Source organism: Oncorhynchus keta, chromosome 19 (assembly GCF_023373465.1).
Source record: "Oncorhynchus keta strain PuntledgeMale-10-30-2019 chromosome 19, Oket_V2, whole genome shotgun sequence".
Classification (NCBI taxonomy): domain Eukaryota; kingdom Metazoa; phylum Chordata; class Actinopteri; order Salmoniformes; family Salmonidae; genus Oncorhynchus; species Oncorhynchus keta.
In genome coordinates this window covers 72,069,298-72,086,391 of record NC_068439.1, presented here as the reverse complement: position 1 = coordinate 72,086,391, position 17,094 = coordinate 72,069,298, and the positions used below count along the sequence as shown (strand labels likewise).

The window sequence follows — 17,094 nt, the reverse complement described above, 5'->3', positions numbered from 1 at the left end:
GTTTGCTGTACTTGTATACTATTTATTGTTTTATGGTTAGTAAACATAGCACTGTTAAACACTTTTATTTGTACACAATTACATATCACAGTGACGCCATCTGATATAACTGTTTTATCTACATTAAATTAACTTTTTTTTCTATTAGTGAGAGGCTGGTCAGTGAGCAATGGACTATTGAGTCTGTCATGTAATGCCGGTATCACTTTTTTTGACCATTGTTGAAGTCTAAAACTCTGGGGCTTCACTATCTGCTGTTTCCAAACTTCAGCCCATCCCAGACATAATAGGAGTGATCTAAATTAAGAGGGCATTCTGTGACTGAGTGAACTGTGCTTCCCATGACGTGCGTGACCTCCAGCTAGGTTATAATAACCTTCTATCATCTGCTATAGGAGCATCAGTATGGTTACAGAGCTGTGTCACATGCCGTGATTAAAACCCCATAAAGGACACCATTCGTTTCAGTTGATACACACGGTCAAAGCCTCTGACACTTTAAGGAACTGCAGAGCAGACCGAGACCTAGGAGTGTTGATCTAGGATCAGGTCTCCCCCTTTTCATTATGATCTGAAAGGCAAAAATGATTCTATATCAGCACTCCTACTCTGAGACTGTGAATATGGGCACTTAAGTGCATCCTCATAGCCACCTATCTGGAAAACAAATCAAACAGCACTGTCAAGTCAGCTGACAGGGATAATAAGAAAAGGTTAAGGGGTAGAATTTATGACAAATGTAAGGTGGATATCCTGACTACACTCCTGAGTTGGTTATGGGGGTTGCATAGATGCGCTTTAGATGAGGTGAGCCACAACTAAACATGACAGGACTCAGTGTCTTGTGGTTATGACTGGTGTGTATTTTTTGTTTGCTGCTTTATTGTATAGCTAAAGTGTTTTTTGGTTTATTGTCGAGAAAATGGGATTGAGGTTGAACAACTTCCTTTAATTGCTTCTCATCTAGTTCCCTAAAATGGCCAGTGGCAAGTGACGTTATAAAGGTAGTAGGGTGCAAGGAAGAAACGCATCAAGAGAAAGAAATGCTATTACACTCTCTGCTAGAGATCTACCAGTATATTGTTAATGCAATTTTTGTTTGTGGGATGATCAGCGGATTTCACAAAATAGGTGTATGTTTTTTCAGAATGAGCAGAATGAGTTTATTTTTGACAGCATTGGATTATTAAGTGGTCAATCCAATGTTTACAGTCAATTCAATCACATATCCACATCAGTCAATAATGCTAGTCATTTCTGAGATAAGAACGGGAATCTGAGGTCAGTAGGATACATAAAATGGAGAAAGGCCTATCTATCCTTTGTGTATATAGATCTAATAACAATGTGTGAATTGTAAGTATGAGTCCTGGGCATAGATTACTGAGCTCTGCCGTCACCCTGAATTCATCAGAGTTGTTTTCTGTTAAATAGCAGAGGCCTCTGGGCCAGAAGTGACTGGCTAGCTGTCAGCTTAGCTCTTATCCCGGGCCATATTGACTCCAGCTACTAGGGTTAGCTTTAGTTTGATCACAACAACAAAGCCCTTTGACCGCTACCTTCAAAATCATTTAAAGAGTTATTTACAAAATGTGTGTGTATATTTCAGTGGACTGGGAGAAGTGGGTTGGATTTTTCACTTCATGAGCTGGGCACCCTTTCTGTGTACTTTATAAGTGATTGGTCCTAGGTGTGAATTCTACACTTTTATTGAACTTATTTTTAAATTTACCTTACCTTGCTTTGAGACTTTGCTAGTGGAAATAAGCCATTAGTACATAGAACATTTGTTCAGTTGTGATCATGTTTATTCTCATATCTTCAAAAATCCTCCTGGTTTATTACTAAAGCTGACATTATCAGTGTTTGAACACAGCCCTCAGTCTATTTTGGGTCTCTGTGATGGCTGTTTCTGATAGGCGTCATCAGAATCAGCACTTGGTCTTGCTTTTAAACCTACTTTTTCTGACAATAGACAAAGCACATTTTGAAGTTTTCAGGGCCTGATCATTGGTGCCAGCCTCAATTAAATGTCCTGTCTCATCAGTATATTGCTACTTAGAAGAGATGCAGTGAAAGTTGAGTTGCTCTGTTGCTGCCTTTGTATTTCTGGTTGGTTGGTTGGTTGGTTGGTTGGTTGGTTGGTTGGTTGGATGAATGGGTAGGTGAGCTACAGTATGTTGTTAAGGTGTAGTTTTGGATGAATTGGTAGGTGTGCTATGTGGTTTAGGTGTGGTTTTAAGCCAAACTTTAAAGCACCCACAGTCAGGCACTTAAATCACAAAAACAAAGAAGAGGTAGTTTGAAGGAAATGATTGTTCATAGAGTAATTAATAATAATTTTGTGTTCAAATATTAATTGGAAATAGGAGATATGCAATGCTGAGGTTATTATTGACAGCTGAGCTGACATGATATAAGCACATTGATGTTGTATGTATTAAGTCAATCAGAAATGCATTAACATGTAGTGAAGAGTGACAGTCCTTTTGACAGTAAGGAAAATTATGCGATGAAAGACTTCTCTCATGGATTCAGTTTGAAGTGTTTGTACCATTTAGTCCTCCTGATCTAAATTATTCATGGATCTGACTATGTTACTATATTTAGAGGGTCAGGAAGTGGGAATGTTATTGCATCCTGTGATATTTGATTCCCGTTGCTAATTAACTGGATGTTGTAACTGCTGTATCTCTCATCATCATTATCTTGAAATAACATTAATTTCTTAACAAGATCTCTTGTTGGCCTCAAAACAAACAACTACACCATCACATAGCCCCAAATGTGTTTAAAATTGTAATGTTTTAATAAAAAATGTAGATCTGCGTCTAAGGCTTTTCATTGAGAACCATGAGCTAGAGGGGAAACAAATTATGGACTGTATGAATTTACTTTGATATCTGCAACACAATTTAAATTATCCAGTAATGCATTTACTAGAAAAATAAGTCAGATGTTTTAAACTTTTCTTGCTCTCAATTATTTAATGTGGCATCATGGTTTTCCTTCCCATCTCCAAATTGCTCTCTAAGGCTTGAATAAATCATGTTTATGTTCCTTAAACTCATGCCCCACTTATGAGTCATCTCCAATGAAGGCCTCTAGTCGAGCTGTGTTGGAGGCCTCTACCATTGAGCTGTCTTGAGCTGTATTGAGCTGTGTTGGGGATTTTCAGTCACAAGACATCCTTTCTAAGACTCTTACAAAATAACACATTTTATCCAACTTTGAAAACAGATGTTCCAATTGAAGTTCTTTTCTACCTGGTTATGACAACAGCAAAATGCACTACGATTTAAGGTGGAGTTTATTCTCTGGCCAAATGTCTGTTAGTGTACTTTGCTTTTTCATGTTCTCTATTTATAGATAGTGTGGAAGCTAACATGACACTTTGGTTAAGGAAACACAAACTGATATGAACAGAGCATTGTGATTGGTCCAGAATGGTGGTGGTGTGCATTCCGCGCAACATATGTCCGTTCCAAATATCATTCTCAGATCATTATGTCCATTTGTCGCAGACTGTCTGATTTTGCCTATGAATGTGTTTTTTTCATACATGCTTTGAGATAGTTACATAGTCTATTACTTACTATGATGAACATATCACTGGAGGGCATCTCATGTGAGATGAGCTGGGCTGCAAAGTGTGCATTTAACTCAGTACTGTCTTTGATAAACAGTGTTGGAAGAGGTCTGGAAGGGTTCCGGAATGCCACTGGTGTGTCATGTGGTCTAATGGAGAGGAAAAAAAGATCCAAAAGGAAGGTTCATTATCCAGTCAGTGTCCTCCCAGAGAAAGGACAGTAACATTACATTCCTTGTTCAGGTCTGGACTGGGAGGCCCAGTGCTGCGTCATATAAAGGTCTCCACGCAGGATCCATTCCTGTGCAGCGAGTGGTTCAGGCAGCCCTCGTTGCGGTGCACGATGAGCACAGGGAAGTAGAGCGCGTCCTGGTAGTCCGGCGGATTCTCCTCGCTAGTCAGCTGGCCCGACGGTGTCAGGCAGCGCGTGCTCTCTGTGGGGCACGATGTCTCGTTGAGGCTGCCGCTGCTCCGCCACAGGCAGCTGCGCCGTGATCCGTACAGCCGCGATAGCGAGAAGCGGCTGCCGCTGAAGGGGATGCGCGGGCTAGTCCCAGTGCAGATGCTCAGGGCGCTGCGCGAGAAGATGGACGAGCTGCTGATTGTGCGGTGGCAGCGCTCGCAGTTATGCCGATAGCTGCCGTAGCCGCCGCACACTGAGTAGGTGTTGGCATTGCCGCCGCCACCTGACGAGAGCTGAGCCAGGTCCATGAGTACAGCCTCTGAATAGCTGGGCACCAGCTGCTGGTTGGAGCGGATGTGCCACTCCAACTCGGTGCTGTCGATGGTGTTGACCCGAGGGATGTGGCGGCAGTATGGTCGCTCCTCAGATGGTGTGACAGGGACATAATCGAAGCCGAACAACTTCTCCACGTGGTAATGGACGTAGGCCGTGCGGTACTCGGTTAGCGCGCGCAGCGGCCAGGAGAAGGTGAAAGCGGCGGCTGTCCAGAACACGTAGTTGGACACGTACCAAGGCAGGTGGTCCGGATCCGAGAAGGCAATCATGTACTCCTTAAAGTCTACATTCTTCAGGTGCATTCCCTCGCGGGCCTCCATGTAGTCGTCCAGGCCCTCATTCTCAGTGAAGAAGCGGGCCCGCTGAGTCAGGTAGGCGTTCTCCGACTCCACGTTGGCGAAGCTAAAGCACTTGGTGAACCTCAGCTTTGTGACAGGGAAGCAGTCTAGGCCCTGCAGCTGCTTGGATATGTCCTTCACACCACAGTTGCTGTAGTCGAACTCCGCCTCGGCCACATGCGTGTTGACGCGCTCGTGGTACACCTGCGTGGTGGTGTATGCGTCTCCGTTACGGTAGCGTGTTACCTGTCGTGTCCGCCGCACATAGTGGTAGCTGATGGCCTTCCACCAGATGCAGGGCGTGGCCTGCTGCATGCGCCCGACACGCTCTCCCACACTCTCCACGTTCACCTTGTGCTGTAGCTGGTTGTGGGTGTGGCAGTGCCAGCACTCCACCAGGTAGACCACGTAGAGCATGACCATGAAGGCCACAGGGATGTAGATGTAACCGTTGGAGCAGGGGCTTTCGTGGTACATCATGGACTTGACCTTGTAGGCACTGTCGAAAGAGAGGCGCGTCACCTTGGTCACGTGGCACCAGGTCATGGCCCCCACGCAGCCGTACATGAGCAGGGACAGGATCAGGCATTTCCAGTGGCTCTCCCTGCACAGGGATTTACTGAGTGACTGCTTCAGGGGCCGCTGCTGCACAGAGGGAAACAGAGAGAGAAAATACCAATCTGAGTCTGTGAAAACATACCTGCAAGCATTGTGGACAAAATACATTTAAAATACCTGATGAGAATGAATCAATGGATTTTTTAAATAATAGCTATCTTTGAAATAACTCTATAGAAACACTAAAAGCACCTGCTCTTTGCAACACATGAAATATTTAGAGAAATAGTCCGCATTCTAAGTGCATTAACGTATCTTATGCCTAAGCAGAGAGCTGCTTGATCATGTCTGGTGTCTGGTCTGGTGTTCAATCTTCCCAAGTTCTCTCACGTCACCCCGCTCCTCCGCTCTCTCCACTGGCTTCCAGTTGAAGCTCGCATCCGCTACAAGACCATGGTGCTTGCCTACGGAGCTGTGAGGGGAACGGCACCTCAGTACCTCCAGGCTCTGATCAGGCCCTACACCCAAACAAGGGCACTGCGTTCATCCACCTCTGGCCTGCTCGCCTCCCTACCACTGAGGAAGTACAGTTCCCGCTCAGCCCAGTCAAAACTGTTAGCTGCTCTGGCCCCCCAATGGTGGAACAAACTCCCTCACGACGCCAGGACAGCGGAGTCAATCACCACCTTCCGGAGACACCTGAAACCCCACCTCTTTAAGGAATACCTAGGATAGGATAAAGTAATCCTTCTCACCCCCTTAAAAGATTTAGATGCACTATTGTAAAGTGGCTGTTCCACTGGATGTCATAAGGTGAATGCACCAATTTGTAAGTCGCTCTGGATAAGAGCGTCTGCTAAATGACTTAAATGTAAATGTAAATGTCTTTGCTTGTTAAGATCAAAAGGCTCACACACTTCATCTGAACTCTTAACCTTTTCATGAGAATCTGCTTGTTTCCATTCCAGGCCATTGAGAAAACATGTAATGCGTTTGTCGCCATGAAGTATCTCACAGATACTACCAGCAACTTCAAATGAGTGTGAAGCACTCACACTTTATGGCCCTATGTTTGTGTATATAGGAGTCTTCTGATCAAATATACAATAGCATAATACAAGTGAAATTAGCTATATTAGCTACAAAATAATGTTTTACTCGTATAAATAGTATTTATTTAAACAGATATCTAAAACACTTTGGATTCCAAAATTGTGAACCGTTAAGAGAGCAAACCATCCAGAAGAAATCATGCAGCCATTTCATCCAGGCACAATGAAGCTGGTGGTACCTTTTCCACCCCAGGGCACCGCAAGCTCCAGTGCCTGCATCAGGAGCTGGTCACGCCTTATGGGAGTGCAGCCTGCCCACACGCTTGGAAAGGGATCCAAAAGCCTCAGGATGGTTGGATTATAGCGCAGTCCATTCCTACATTTGCATATCAGTCATCACACAGGGGGCAGAGATTGATTGGCTTAATGGTGTATAGTACAGGAGGCTCGCTGCCTGGACATCATGGGGTGATACTTTTGGCAGTGGATTAATTTGTTGGAACTAAACAGTAGCCTACAGAGGGTAGGCAGGACATTGCAACCAGCTATGAAGAGGAGGCATCATGCTTCAATGGTTATTTTTCGTTGCATAGGTTATTTATGCAATAAGGCACGAGGGGGTGTGGTTCTTATGCACGAAGCAATGCAGAGTGCCTGAATACAGACCTTAACCGTGGAATATATTATACCACAAACCCTGAGGTGCCTTATTGCTATTATAAACTGGTTACCAATGTAATTAGAACAGTAAAAATAAATGTTTTGTCATACCTATGGTATACGATATACCACAGCTTTCACCCAATCAGCATTCATGGCTCGAACCACCCAGTGTATAATACAGGATAGTACTGTATAGACAACCTTTTTGGGGATTTAAATACAGCTTTCGCCAAACTATATTCCAGGTTTTTAGAAAAGACCATCTCTGATATGTCGTGAGCAGAAAAACAAATGAGCAAGCCGTGCTCCTAACATGACAGCACTGAGTAAATAATAGATGTTCCTTCTCCATAATTATCCTCCCCCTACCTTGTCACATGACATGGTCCCTATGCCCCCTGTCAACATGACGCCCCACAGGGCAGAGGGCTTAGCACTGAACTTCCCCTTCTGTTGATATGCTACTGCAATGGAATATTATTCACTCAATAGCAGTGGATAAACTCTAGCCAGCACCGTAATCAATCTAACATAACACACTTTCCAGCTCCTGTTGCATGGAGCTGTTGTGCCCTCTTTTTGAATTGAGCATAAAGTAATATGAGTTTAAGCAGCATGACATGAGATCATGATTGATTGTAGAGGATGGGGGTGTCCTTTGGTACTCATCTAACATTCTACAGTTTTGAAGGGATACACATTGTGTTTGCACAGTGGATATTGCACTACATTTTCTTTTAGACTTTTAATTTGAAGGAAATACTTTTATTTCTTCTACTATTTTTGTGCATTTGCCTGGTGTCCAACAGATAATGTTTCACATTGTGCTATACAGCATGCCTGCCCTTACCTATGGCAGTAGGGAATGTTCAAGCTCTGAGTATCTCGAGGTGCCTGAGGAAAGATACCATCTGGTCTTATGATCTATTCTGGTCCGATGTATATCATGCATAGCAAAAATCAATACATCGTATATTGATCATGACCACTTGCCTCAACAATGCAGAAACAGGCTATAGAGTGTTTGGGAAACCTTAGAGGATAGCAGGTACAGACATTTTTCAGTCAATTCTAGATGTAACTTGATGAATATTTTTTATTAGGAAGGCATTGCAGTCATTTCGCCTGACATTTTAAGCTTCATTTGATGAAAGCTGTGGGAATCTTCATGGTAAAATGGTGAAGCTAGGGGAAATGGAGGCAGCTGAATTAATACTATACAATGAAATAATGATATGAAAAATGATTGTCTTGCTGTGTGGGTGGATAATGCCTACTTCATGGATAATGTCTTCTTTGTGGATAATGCCTACTTCCTAATGAATTCTGTAGGAGCTGAAAACAGCCATAATGATGACACTCTCAGGTGGTCTGATTTTCACCAGAGGTGTGTTCAACAAATGGTGTTGATGAAGCACAAAGTGAGGGTAAAGAAGAGTCCCACTTTCTACCCGATTACTTTAGGGTTTCTCTGGGTTCACACTGTCAGATTGACAAGCTTTCATTCACACTACCTGTGACATGGCATTTCCACTTGTAAATTACTTATTTTTATAGGGTACAATATGTTATAAAACAACCATTTTGTGAAATTACCAGAAAACGTTGCACATGCAAAGTTTGGTAACAGAATGATGGCATCAACAGCACAAACCCTCATTCTGTTACCAAACTTTGCATCTGCACTGTTCTTCAAGTAAATTGCGTTTTTGTCAAATGTTCAGTGGAAATTGTTAAAGGTAGTCCTTGTGCAAAGAGTTGTATTTATTGTTTAATTTTGCAATCATTGGTTTTTGTTTTACATACATTTTAAAGTGAAAAATCGGAGTGTCAGCATCACTATGTTACCGTGGAATTACCCCCAATTGAGTCTCTGTCAAGCTGACACTTCTCTCTTGTTAAGACTGGCTCTGTGGTACATACAAATAATTTAGTGTAATAGAAAGGCTCATGGACGAGATGCCCAACTAAAACAAAAGTTTGACTAAACATTAGCACATCTTGATACTTAAACCTACTACTTGATTGGAATTGTCAGCTCTTCAGTCTTATGTTTAGTCCAGAAGTGTAACGGGAATTGTGAATGTAAGCTAATGAATATATTAAAATGGTTAGTGACACATCCTATCAACTGATAATAAACCCTATTAAATCCTCAAAATATAAAACACCAGCAGTTAAAAACAATTATACAATAGTGTTCCCTGGTCAGAAGGACACTATAAAAACAAGGGTTCATTGTAGCAATTACAAATAATAATAGTTTGTGAAATGCGTCCAGAATGTTACTATTGCTGTATAAATGAATATTTAAAGGGCTTTAATATTCCCTTGCCTTGACAGGAGTTGTGGCCTATAGCCTGTCATTACGATATCTCCTCAGAGAGCTGTCAATCATTTTGATACCCACCAGAAAGGGACCATATAACGGGGATGTTTTACAGTGGCTGGAGACGAGACAAAAACAAGCGAAAACTCACGCACAGCTAACACAACATATTGAATTAATAATATGGTCAAAATTATAGGCTATTTATAATTTACATGATAAACGGTAAAAACCGTATTGCTGCAGCGCGTAATGCGGTTATTATACGTGGGTAATTGAGCCGCTATCTCTGAATCAGATTAGGGCTCAGGTTATGGGTGATTTAGCTGTGATATGAATATCAACTATTTTGCCAATTGCACGATTCGCCTAGCCGCTCTCGTGCAGCCGCAGGCGCAAAATTGAAGGTATACAACGCGGTTCTCTTCTCTCACCTCCTCGCGGGGGCTTTCCTCTGTGTCCTCCTCTGGAACCGTAGTGGTGCTGCTCTCACTGGCCGTGGCAGCCGATGCTGGGGACATATTGACAAAGGCAAAAACACAGAGGCATGGAAAACTGAGGTTCAAATCACAGTGCAACGTAAACTCGCCAGCAAGCCTATCGCGGGATACATAATCCAACCCGATTTAGCCGGAAGGAACCTCTACATCACGGTTAACAATGCTCCAGTTTCAAAGCAGCATCTTCTTCCCCACAGAATCTTTGATGTGAGGTGCCGTTGCATGGCTACGGGCAGCCTTTATCCAAAGCGTAATGTCCTGAGTTCATATGTCCGCGGTAGAAAACAACGGGCTCCTTCCTTTGCGCGTTGATGCAGGTGCTTCCGAAAGGCTCTTGCGATAGAGTAGTGGGAAATGGTAAAGACATCAGTCAGTCCCCGTCAGGATAAAATGGTCATGGCAGCTGCATAAATTAGCCTCAGTAAATGAAAAAACAAGTGCACTACTGGGCTATATAGGACAAAGTCAAATACTCTGTAGACTATTCTACACGATATGGCATAGGCAAAATGTAGATAGATATAAGAGCGCGCCTGCGTGTGCTCGTGGTGATTGCAATCCTCTCCAGGTATCTGTGATGAGACGGCAGTAGACGGCGCACAGCAAGGTTCCCCTTCAGTGTCCATTGGTCTCTGCAGGGAAGGGATACGTGAAATTGTCTGGTATGGGTGGGTTATTCCCCATTCCATGTCATTAGAAAAGTTTTTTACTGTTCCTGTTGAAAAGTGATATCCTAAGTAGGCATATAGATACAGTAAATTACACACAATAAACGGTACAAAAAAATGCAAGTTTAGAGCAAAATATAGTTTTTTTTACACAACTGCAAACTAATTTCAAGGACTAGGGCATTCAAGGAGTTGGTTTGGTGGGAAGTAGTGATGTCATTGGCCTCCTCCTTGCTTGAGGAACAATAGAGGAGCAAGCACCCCATTACCCTACTTGTGCTATGCCATGACTTACCTGGACTACCTATTGAGATGTGCCTTTTGTTAAGTAAATCAGATGTTAAATGAGGTGAAAAGGAAACTGAAGTGCCACTTTAAGCAGACTGTTGTGCCAGAACAATCTAGTCATATTTCCCAAACTGATTGATTGAGATTGATGGATTTTATTGTATTGTATTAACACCCACACACACACATCTGTATCACGAACACAAGAAAAACATACATTCATACATTTTAGAGAATAACAACACCAAGTGAACAAATCATTGCTGATGTGGGCCTCTGATTGAAGAGATTTTACTCAAAGTCCAACTGATATAGTCTGATTGTCCACTGATGAAGACCAATTGATTGACAGAACTGGTATAAACCTCCATAGCCTACTCAATGAAAACCATCCTTGGCTCAGTGAAGATTTAAGCCTTTAACACAAGTTCCCAGTAAGCCAGTTTGACCTTAGCCAGTTTTATGTCTCACCCCAAAGTGATGTTATTAGATGGCACAGTGATTACGTGAGCATGATATAATCAATGTACAGTTGAAGTCGGAAGTTTACATACACCTTAGCCAAATACATTTAAACTCAGTTTTTCACAATTCCTGACATTTAATCCTAGTAAAAATTCCCTGTCTTTGGTCAGTTAGGATCACCACTTTATTTTAAGAATGTGAAATGTCAGTATAATAGTTGAGAGATGATATATTTCAGCTTTTATTTCTTTCAACACATTCCCAGTGGGTCAGAAGTTTACATACACTCAATTAGTATTCGGTAGCATTGCCTTTGAATGGTTTAACTTTGGGTAGCCTTCCACAAGCTTCCCACAATAAGTTCTGGTCCTTCTGTAGCTCAGTTGGTAGAGCATGGTGCTTGTAACGCCAGGGTAGTGGGTTCGATTCCCGGGACCACCCATACGTAGAATGTATGCACACGTGACTGTAAGTCGCTTTGGATAAAAGCGTCTGCTAAATGGCATATATTATTATTATTATTATAAGTTGGATGAATTTTGGTCCATTCCTCCTGACAGAGCTGGTGTAACTGAGTCAGGTTTGTAGGCCTCATTCCTCCTGACAGAGCTGGTGTAACTGAGTCAGGTTTGTAGGCCTCCTTGCTCACACACGCTTTTTCAGTTCTGCCCACAAATGTTCTATGGGATTGAGGTCAGGGATTTGTGATGGCCACTCCAATACCTTGACTTTCTTGTCCTTAAGCCATTTTGCCACAACTTTGCTTGGGGTCATTGTACATTTGGAAGACCCATTTGCAACCAAGCTTTAACTTCCTGACTGATGTCTTGAGATGTTGCTTCAATATATCCACATAATCATCACTCGCTCATGATGCCATCTATTTTGTGAAGTGCACCAGTCCCTCCTGCAGCAAAGCACCCCCACAACATGATGCTGCCACCCCCTGCTTTACGGTTGGGATGGTGTTCTTCGGCTTGCAAGCCTCCCCCTTTTTCCTCTAAACCTAATGATGGTCATTATGTCCAAACAGTTCTATTTTTGTTTTATCAGACCAGAGGACATTTCTCCAAAAAGTACGATCTTTGTCCTGAAGTGCAGTTGCAAACCGTAGTCTGGCTTTTTTATGGCAGTTTTGGAGCAGTGGCTTCTTCCTTGCTGAGCGGCCTTTCAGGTTATGTCGATATAGGAGTTGTTTTACTGTGGATATTGATACTTTTGTACCTGTTTCCTCCAGCATCTTCACAAGGTCCTTTGCTGTTGTTCCTTGATTGATTTGCACTTTTCACACCAAAGTACGTTCATCTCTAGGAGACAGAATGCGTCTCCTTCCTGAGCGGTACGACGGCTGCGTGGTCCCATGGTGTTTATACTTGCGTACTATTGTTTGTACAGATGAACGTGGTACCTTCAGGCATTTGGAAATTGCTCCCAAGGATGAACCAGACTTGTGGAGGTCTACAATTTTTTTTCTGAGGTCTTGGCTGATTTCTTTTGATTTTCTCATGATGTCAAGCAAAGAGGCAGTGAGTTTGAAGGAAGGCCTTGAAATACATCCACAGGTACACCTCCAATTGACTCAAATGATGTCAATTAGCCTATCAGAAGCTTCTAACGCCATGATATCATTTTCTGGAATTTTCCTAGCTGTTTAAAGGCACAGTCAACTTAGTGTATGTACACTTCTGACCCACTGGAATTGTGATACAATGAATTAATTATAAGTGAAATAATCTGTCTGTAAACAATTGTTGGAAAAATGACTTGTGTCATGCACAAAGTAGATGTCCTAACCGACTTGCCAAAACTATAGTTTGTTAACAAGAAATTTGTGGAGTGGTTGAAAAAACAAGTTTTAATGACTCCAACCTGTAAACATGTAAACATCCAACTTCAACTGTATCTGATCATTCAAAAAGCATGGCCAGATATGATTGCACTTGGAACATTAATAACATTAACTGCAGGCCAAAATATGCATCAGCGGCTCTTGACAGCAAGTTGAAATGCACAGAAAATCTGCTGAGTCGCTCTTCATGCTATGGGCATGACTAGGGCTTCTATAGTTCATATTATTCAAGTAATCCTCTGTAGCACTGTGTTTCTGTAATGCTGTAGTAATTCTGCAGTAATGTTGTACTAATGCTGTTGTAATTATGCAGTAATGCTGTAGTAAGTCTGCAATAATGCTGTAGTAATTCTGCAGTAATGTTGTACTAATGCTGTAGTAATTATGCAGTAATGTTGTACTAATGCTGTAGTAATTATGCAGTAATGCTGTAGTAAGTCTGCAATAATGCTGTAGTAATTCTGCAGTAATGTTGTACTAATGCTGTAGTAATTATGCAGTAATGCTGTAGTAAGTCTGCAATAATGCTGTAGTAATTCTGCAGTAATGTTGTACTAATGTAATTCATGCTGTAGTAAGTCTGCAATAATGCTGTAGTAATTCTGCAGTAATGTACTAATGCTGTAGTAATTATGCAGTAATGCTGTAGTAAGTCTGCAATAATGCTGTAGTAATTCTGCAGTAATGTTGTAGTAATTCTGCAGTAATGTTGTACTAATGCTGTAGTAATTATGCAGTAATGCTGTAGTAAGTCTGCAATAATGCTGTAGTAATTCTGCAGTAATGTTGTACTAATGCTGTAGTAATTATGCAGTAATGCTGTAGTAATTCTTCAATAATGCTGTAGTCAAACATGTAACATCTAATGTATGTAATGTAATGTAATGCCTGTACTGTAGGCTGTAAAGAGTGGTATCAACTCTCAAAGGTACATAATCTGCTATAACATGGCTGATTCTGCCCCCTAATGGCCATACTGATATTAGGCTTAATTTGAACAAGGGAAAGGGATTTACGGTCAGGTTTGACTCCTATGTAACGGTGTGGAGTTTTGGCAGATTTCAGACGACTACCCTCTGTCTACCCATGAACACATTTTTCTCTTTTGTTACCAAGAAAAGGCTACAGATGAGATGATACCTCTTTATTTAATTGTGATACCATGAGCTAAATCAGAGAGAACCCCCAGATAGGAGAAATAGCCTACAGGAGACATATTGAACCTTTTGGGGTTGGACTAAAAAAAGCTGACCAGTGCTCTCTGCTGGAAAATTAGGCTACAAGTCTTGCACTGAAACTCCTGCAGTTGGGTTTACAGTGATTAAGCATTAGTAGGCTTTTCTATAGGCCACTAAAATCATGTTTACAGTGAATAAGCATTAGCCTAGTAGGTTATATTGGCCATTGAAGTTGTGTTTACAGTGAGTAAGCATTAGTAGTCTATATATACTATAGGCCACCAGTTGTATTTCCATGTTTGTATTAGGCCTATTGTGAATGCCTTCAGAAAGTATCCACACCCCTTGACTTATTCCACATTTTGTTGTGTTACAGCCTGAATTCAAAATGGATTAAATCCATTTTTTCCTCACCCATCTACACATACTATCCCATTAAAAAAAAAAAAAAAAATTATGACAAAGTGAAGGCATGTTTTTTTAAATGTTTGCAAATGTATTGAAAATGAAACACAGAAATATTTACATTTACATAAGTGTGAGGATCGATGCTGGAGACGAGAAGCAGGTACAGGGAGTGAACATTTAATAAACATCGGACAGGAACAGCGTCTGGACAGGGAAAAAATAACGACATCAACGCTGACACAGGGAACAAACTGAGGAGCAGACAAATATAGAGGGGGTAATCAACAAAGTAATGGAGTCCAATATTGCGCAGCTGCACATAATGATGGTGACAGGTGTGCCTAATGAAGGGCAGCCTGGCGCCCCTGAGCGCCAGAGAGGGAGAGCGGGAGCAGGCGTGATACATACAGTGGGGCAAAAAAGTATTTGGTCAGCCACCAATTGTGCAAGTTCTCCCACTTAAAAAGACGAGAGAGGCCTGTAATTTTCATCATAGGTACACTTCAACTATGACAGACAAAATTAGAAAACAAATACAGAAAATCACATTGTAGGATTTTTTATGAATTTATTTGCAGATTATGGTGGAAAATAAGTATTTGGTCAATAACAAAAGTTTATCTCAATACTTTGTTATATACCCTTTGTTGGCAATGACAGAGGTCAAATGTTTTCTGTAAGTCTTCACATGGTTTTCACACACTGTTTCTGGTATTTTGGCCCATTCCTCCATGCAGATCTCCTCGAGAGCAGTGATGTTTTGGGGCTGTTGCTGGGCAACACGGACTTTCAACTCCCTCCAAAGAGTTTCTATGGGGTTGAGATCTGGAGACTGGCTAGGCCACTCCAGGACCTTGAAATGCTTCTTACGAAGCCACTCCTTCGTTGCCCGGGCGGTGTGTTTGGGATCATTGTCATGCTGAAAGACCCGGCCACGTTTCATCTTCAATGAAGGAGGTTTTCACTCAAAATCTCACGATACATTGCCCCGTTCATTCTTTCCTTTACACGGATCAGTCGTCCTGGTCCCTTTGCAGAAAAACAGCCCCAAAGCATGATGTTTCCACTCCCATGGTTCACAGTAGATATGATGTTCTTTGGATGCAACTCAGCATGCTTTGTCCTCCAAACACGACGAGTTTAGTTTTTATCAAAATGTTCTATTTTGGTTTCATCTGACCATATGACATTCTCCCAATCTTCTTCTGGATCATCCAAATGCTCTCTAGCAAACTTCAGACGGGCCTGGACATGTACTGGCTTAAGCAGGGGGACACGTCTGGCACTGCAGGATTTGAGTCCCTGGCGGCTTTACTGATGGTAGGCTTTGTTACTTTGGTCCCAGCTCTCTGCAGGTCATTCACTAGGTCCCCCTGTGTGGTTCTGGGATTTTTGCTCACCGTTCTTGTGATCATTTTGACCCCACGGGGTGAGATCTTGCGTGGATCCACAGATCGAGGGAGATTATCAGTGGTCTTGTATGTCTTCCATTTCCTAATAATTGCTCCCACTGTTGATTTCTTCAAACCAAGCTGCTTACCTATTGCAGATTCAGTCTTCCCAGCCTGGTACAGGTCTACAATTTTGTTTCTGGTGTCCTTTGACAGCTCTTTGGTCTTGGCCATAGTGGAGTTTGGAGTGTGACTGTTTGAGGTTGTGGACAGGTGTCTTTTATACTGATAACAAGTTCAAACATGTGCCATTAATACAGGTAACGAGTGGAGGACAGAGGAGCCTCTTAAAGAAGAAGTTACAGATTTGTGAGAGCCAGACATCTTGCTTGTTTGTAGGTGACCAAATACTTATTTCCCACCATAATTTGCAAATAAATTCATTAAAAATCCTACAATGTGATTTTCTGGATTTTTTTCTCATTTTGCCTGTCATAGTTGAAGTGTACCTATGATGAAAATTACAGGCCTCTCTCATCTTTTAAAGTGGGAGAACTTGCACAATTGGTGGCTGACTAAATACTTTTTTGCCTCACTGTAAGTATTCAAACCCATGAGTCAATGCATGTTAGAATCCCCTTTGGCAGTAATTACAGCTGTGAGTATTTCTGGGTCTCTAAGAGCTTTGCACACTTTGATTGTACAATATTGTACAATATTTGCCCATTATTATTTTCAAAATTCTTCAAGCTGTGTGAAATTGGTTGTTGGTCATTGCTAGACAACCATTTTCAGGTCTGGCCATAGATTTTCAAGTAGATTTAAGTCAAAACTGTAACTCAGCCACTCTGGAGCTTTCACTTTCTTCTTGGTAAGCAACTCCAGTGTAGATTTGGCCTTGTGTTTTAAGTTATTGTCCTGCTGTAAGGATAATTAATCTCCCAGTGTCTGAAGGAAGGCAGACTGAACCAGGTTTTTTTCAATGATTTTGCCTGTGTTTACCTCCATTCCGTTTAATTTTTATCCTTAAAAACTCCCTAGTCATTAATGATTACAAGCATACCAGTAACATGATGCAG

The 17,094-nt window shown here is 41.8% G+C and overlaps 1 protein-coding gene across 1 annotated transcript; it reads right to left on the bottom strand.

The window, feature by feature from the left end:
• Window positions 1–2,968: 2,968 nt before the first annotated feature.
• On the bottom strand, window positions 2,969–10,166 carry LOC118372424 (transmembrane protein 151B-like). Its single transcript, XM_035758293.2, has 2 exons — window positions 9,703–10,166; window positions 2,969–5,311 (listed from the first exon to the last, which is right to left on the bottom strand). The coding sequence occupies exons 1-2, from the start codon at window positions 9,787–9,789 to the stop codon at window positions 3,860–3,862; spliced, it is 1,539 nt and encodes a 512-aa protein (XP_035614186.1). The 5' UTR covers window positions 9,790–10,166; the 3' UTR covers window positions 2,969–3,859.
• Window positions 10,167–17,094: the final 6,928 nt, after the last annotated feature.

Excerpts from the sequence above, each read along its gene's own strand:
- LOC118372424 (XM_035758293.2), bottom strand. The coding sequence starts at position 9,789 with ATGTCCCCAGCATCGGCTGCCACGGCCAGTGAGAGCAGCACCACTACG. Across the intron at positions 5,312-9,702 it reads AGGAAAGCCCCCGCGAGGAG|CAGCGGCCCCTGAAGCAGTC; the intron begins GTGAGAGAAGAG and ends CCCTCTGTGCAG.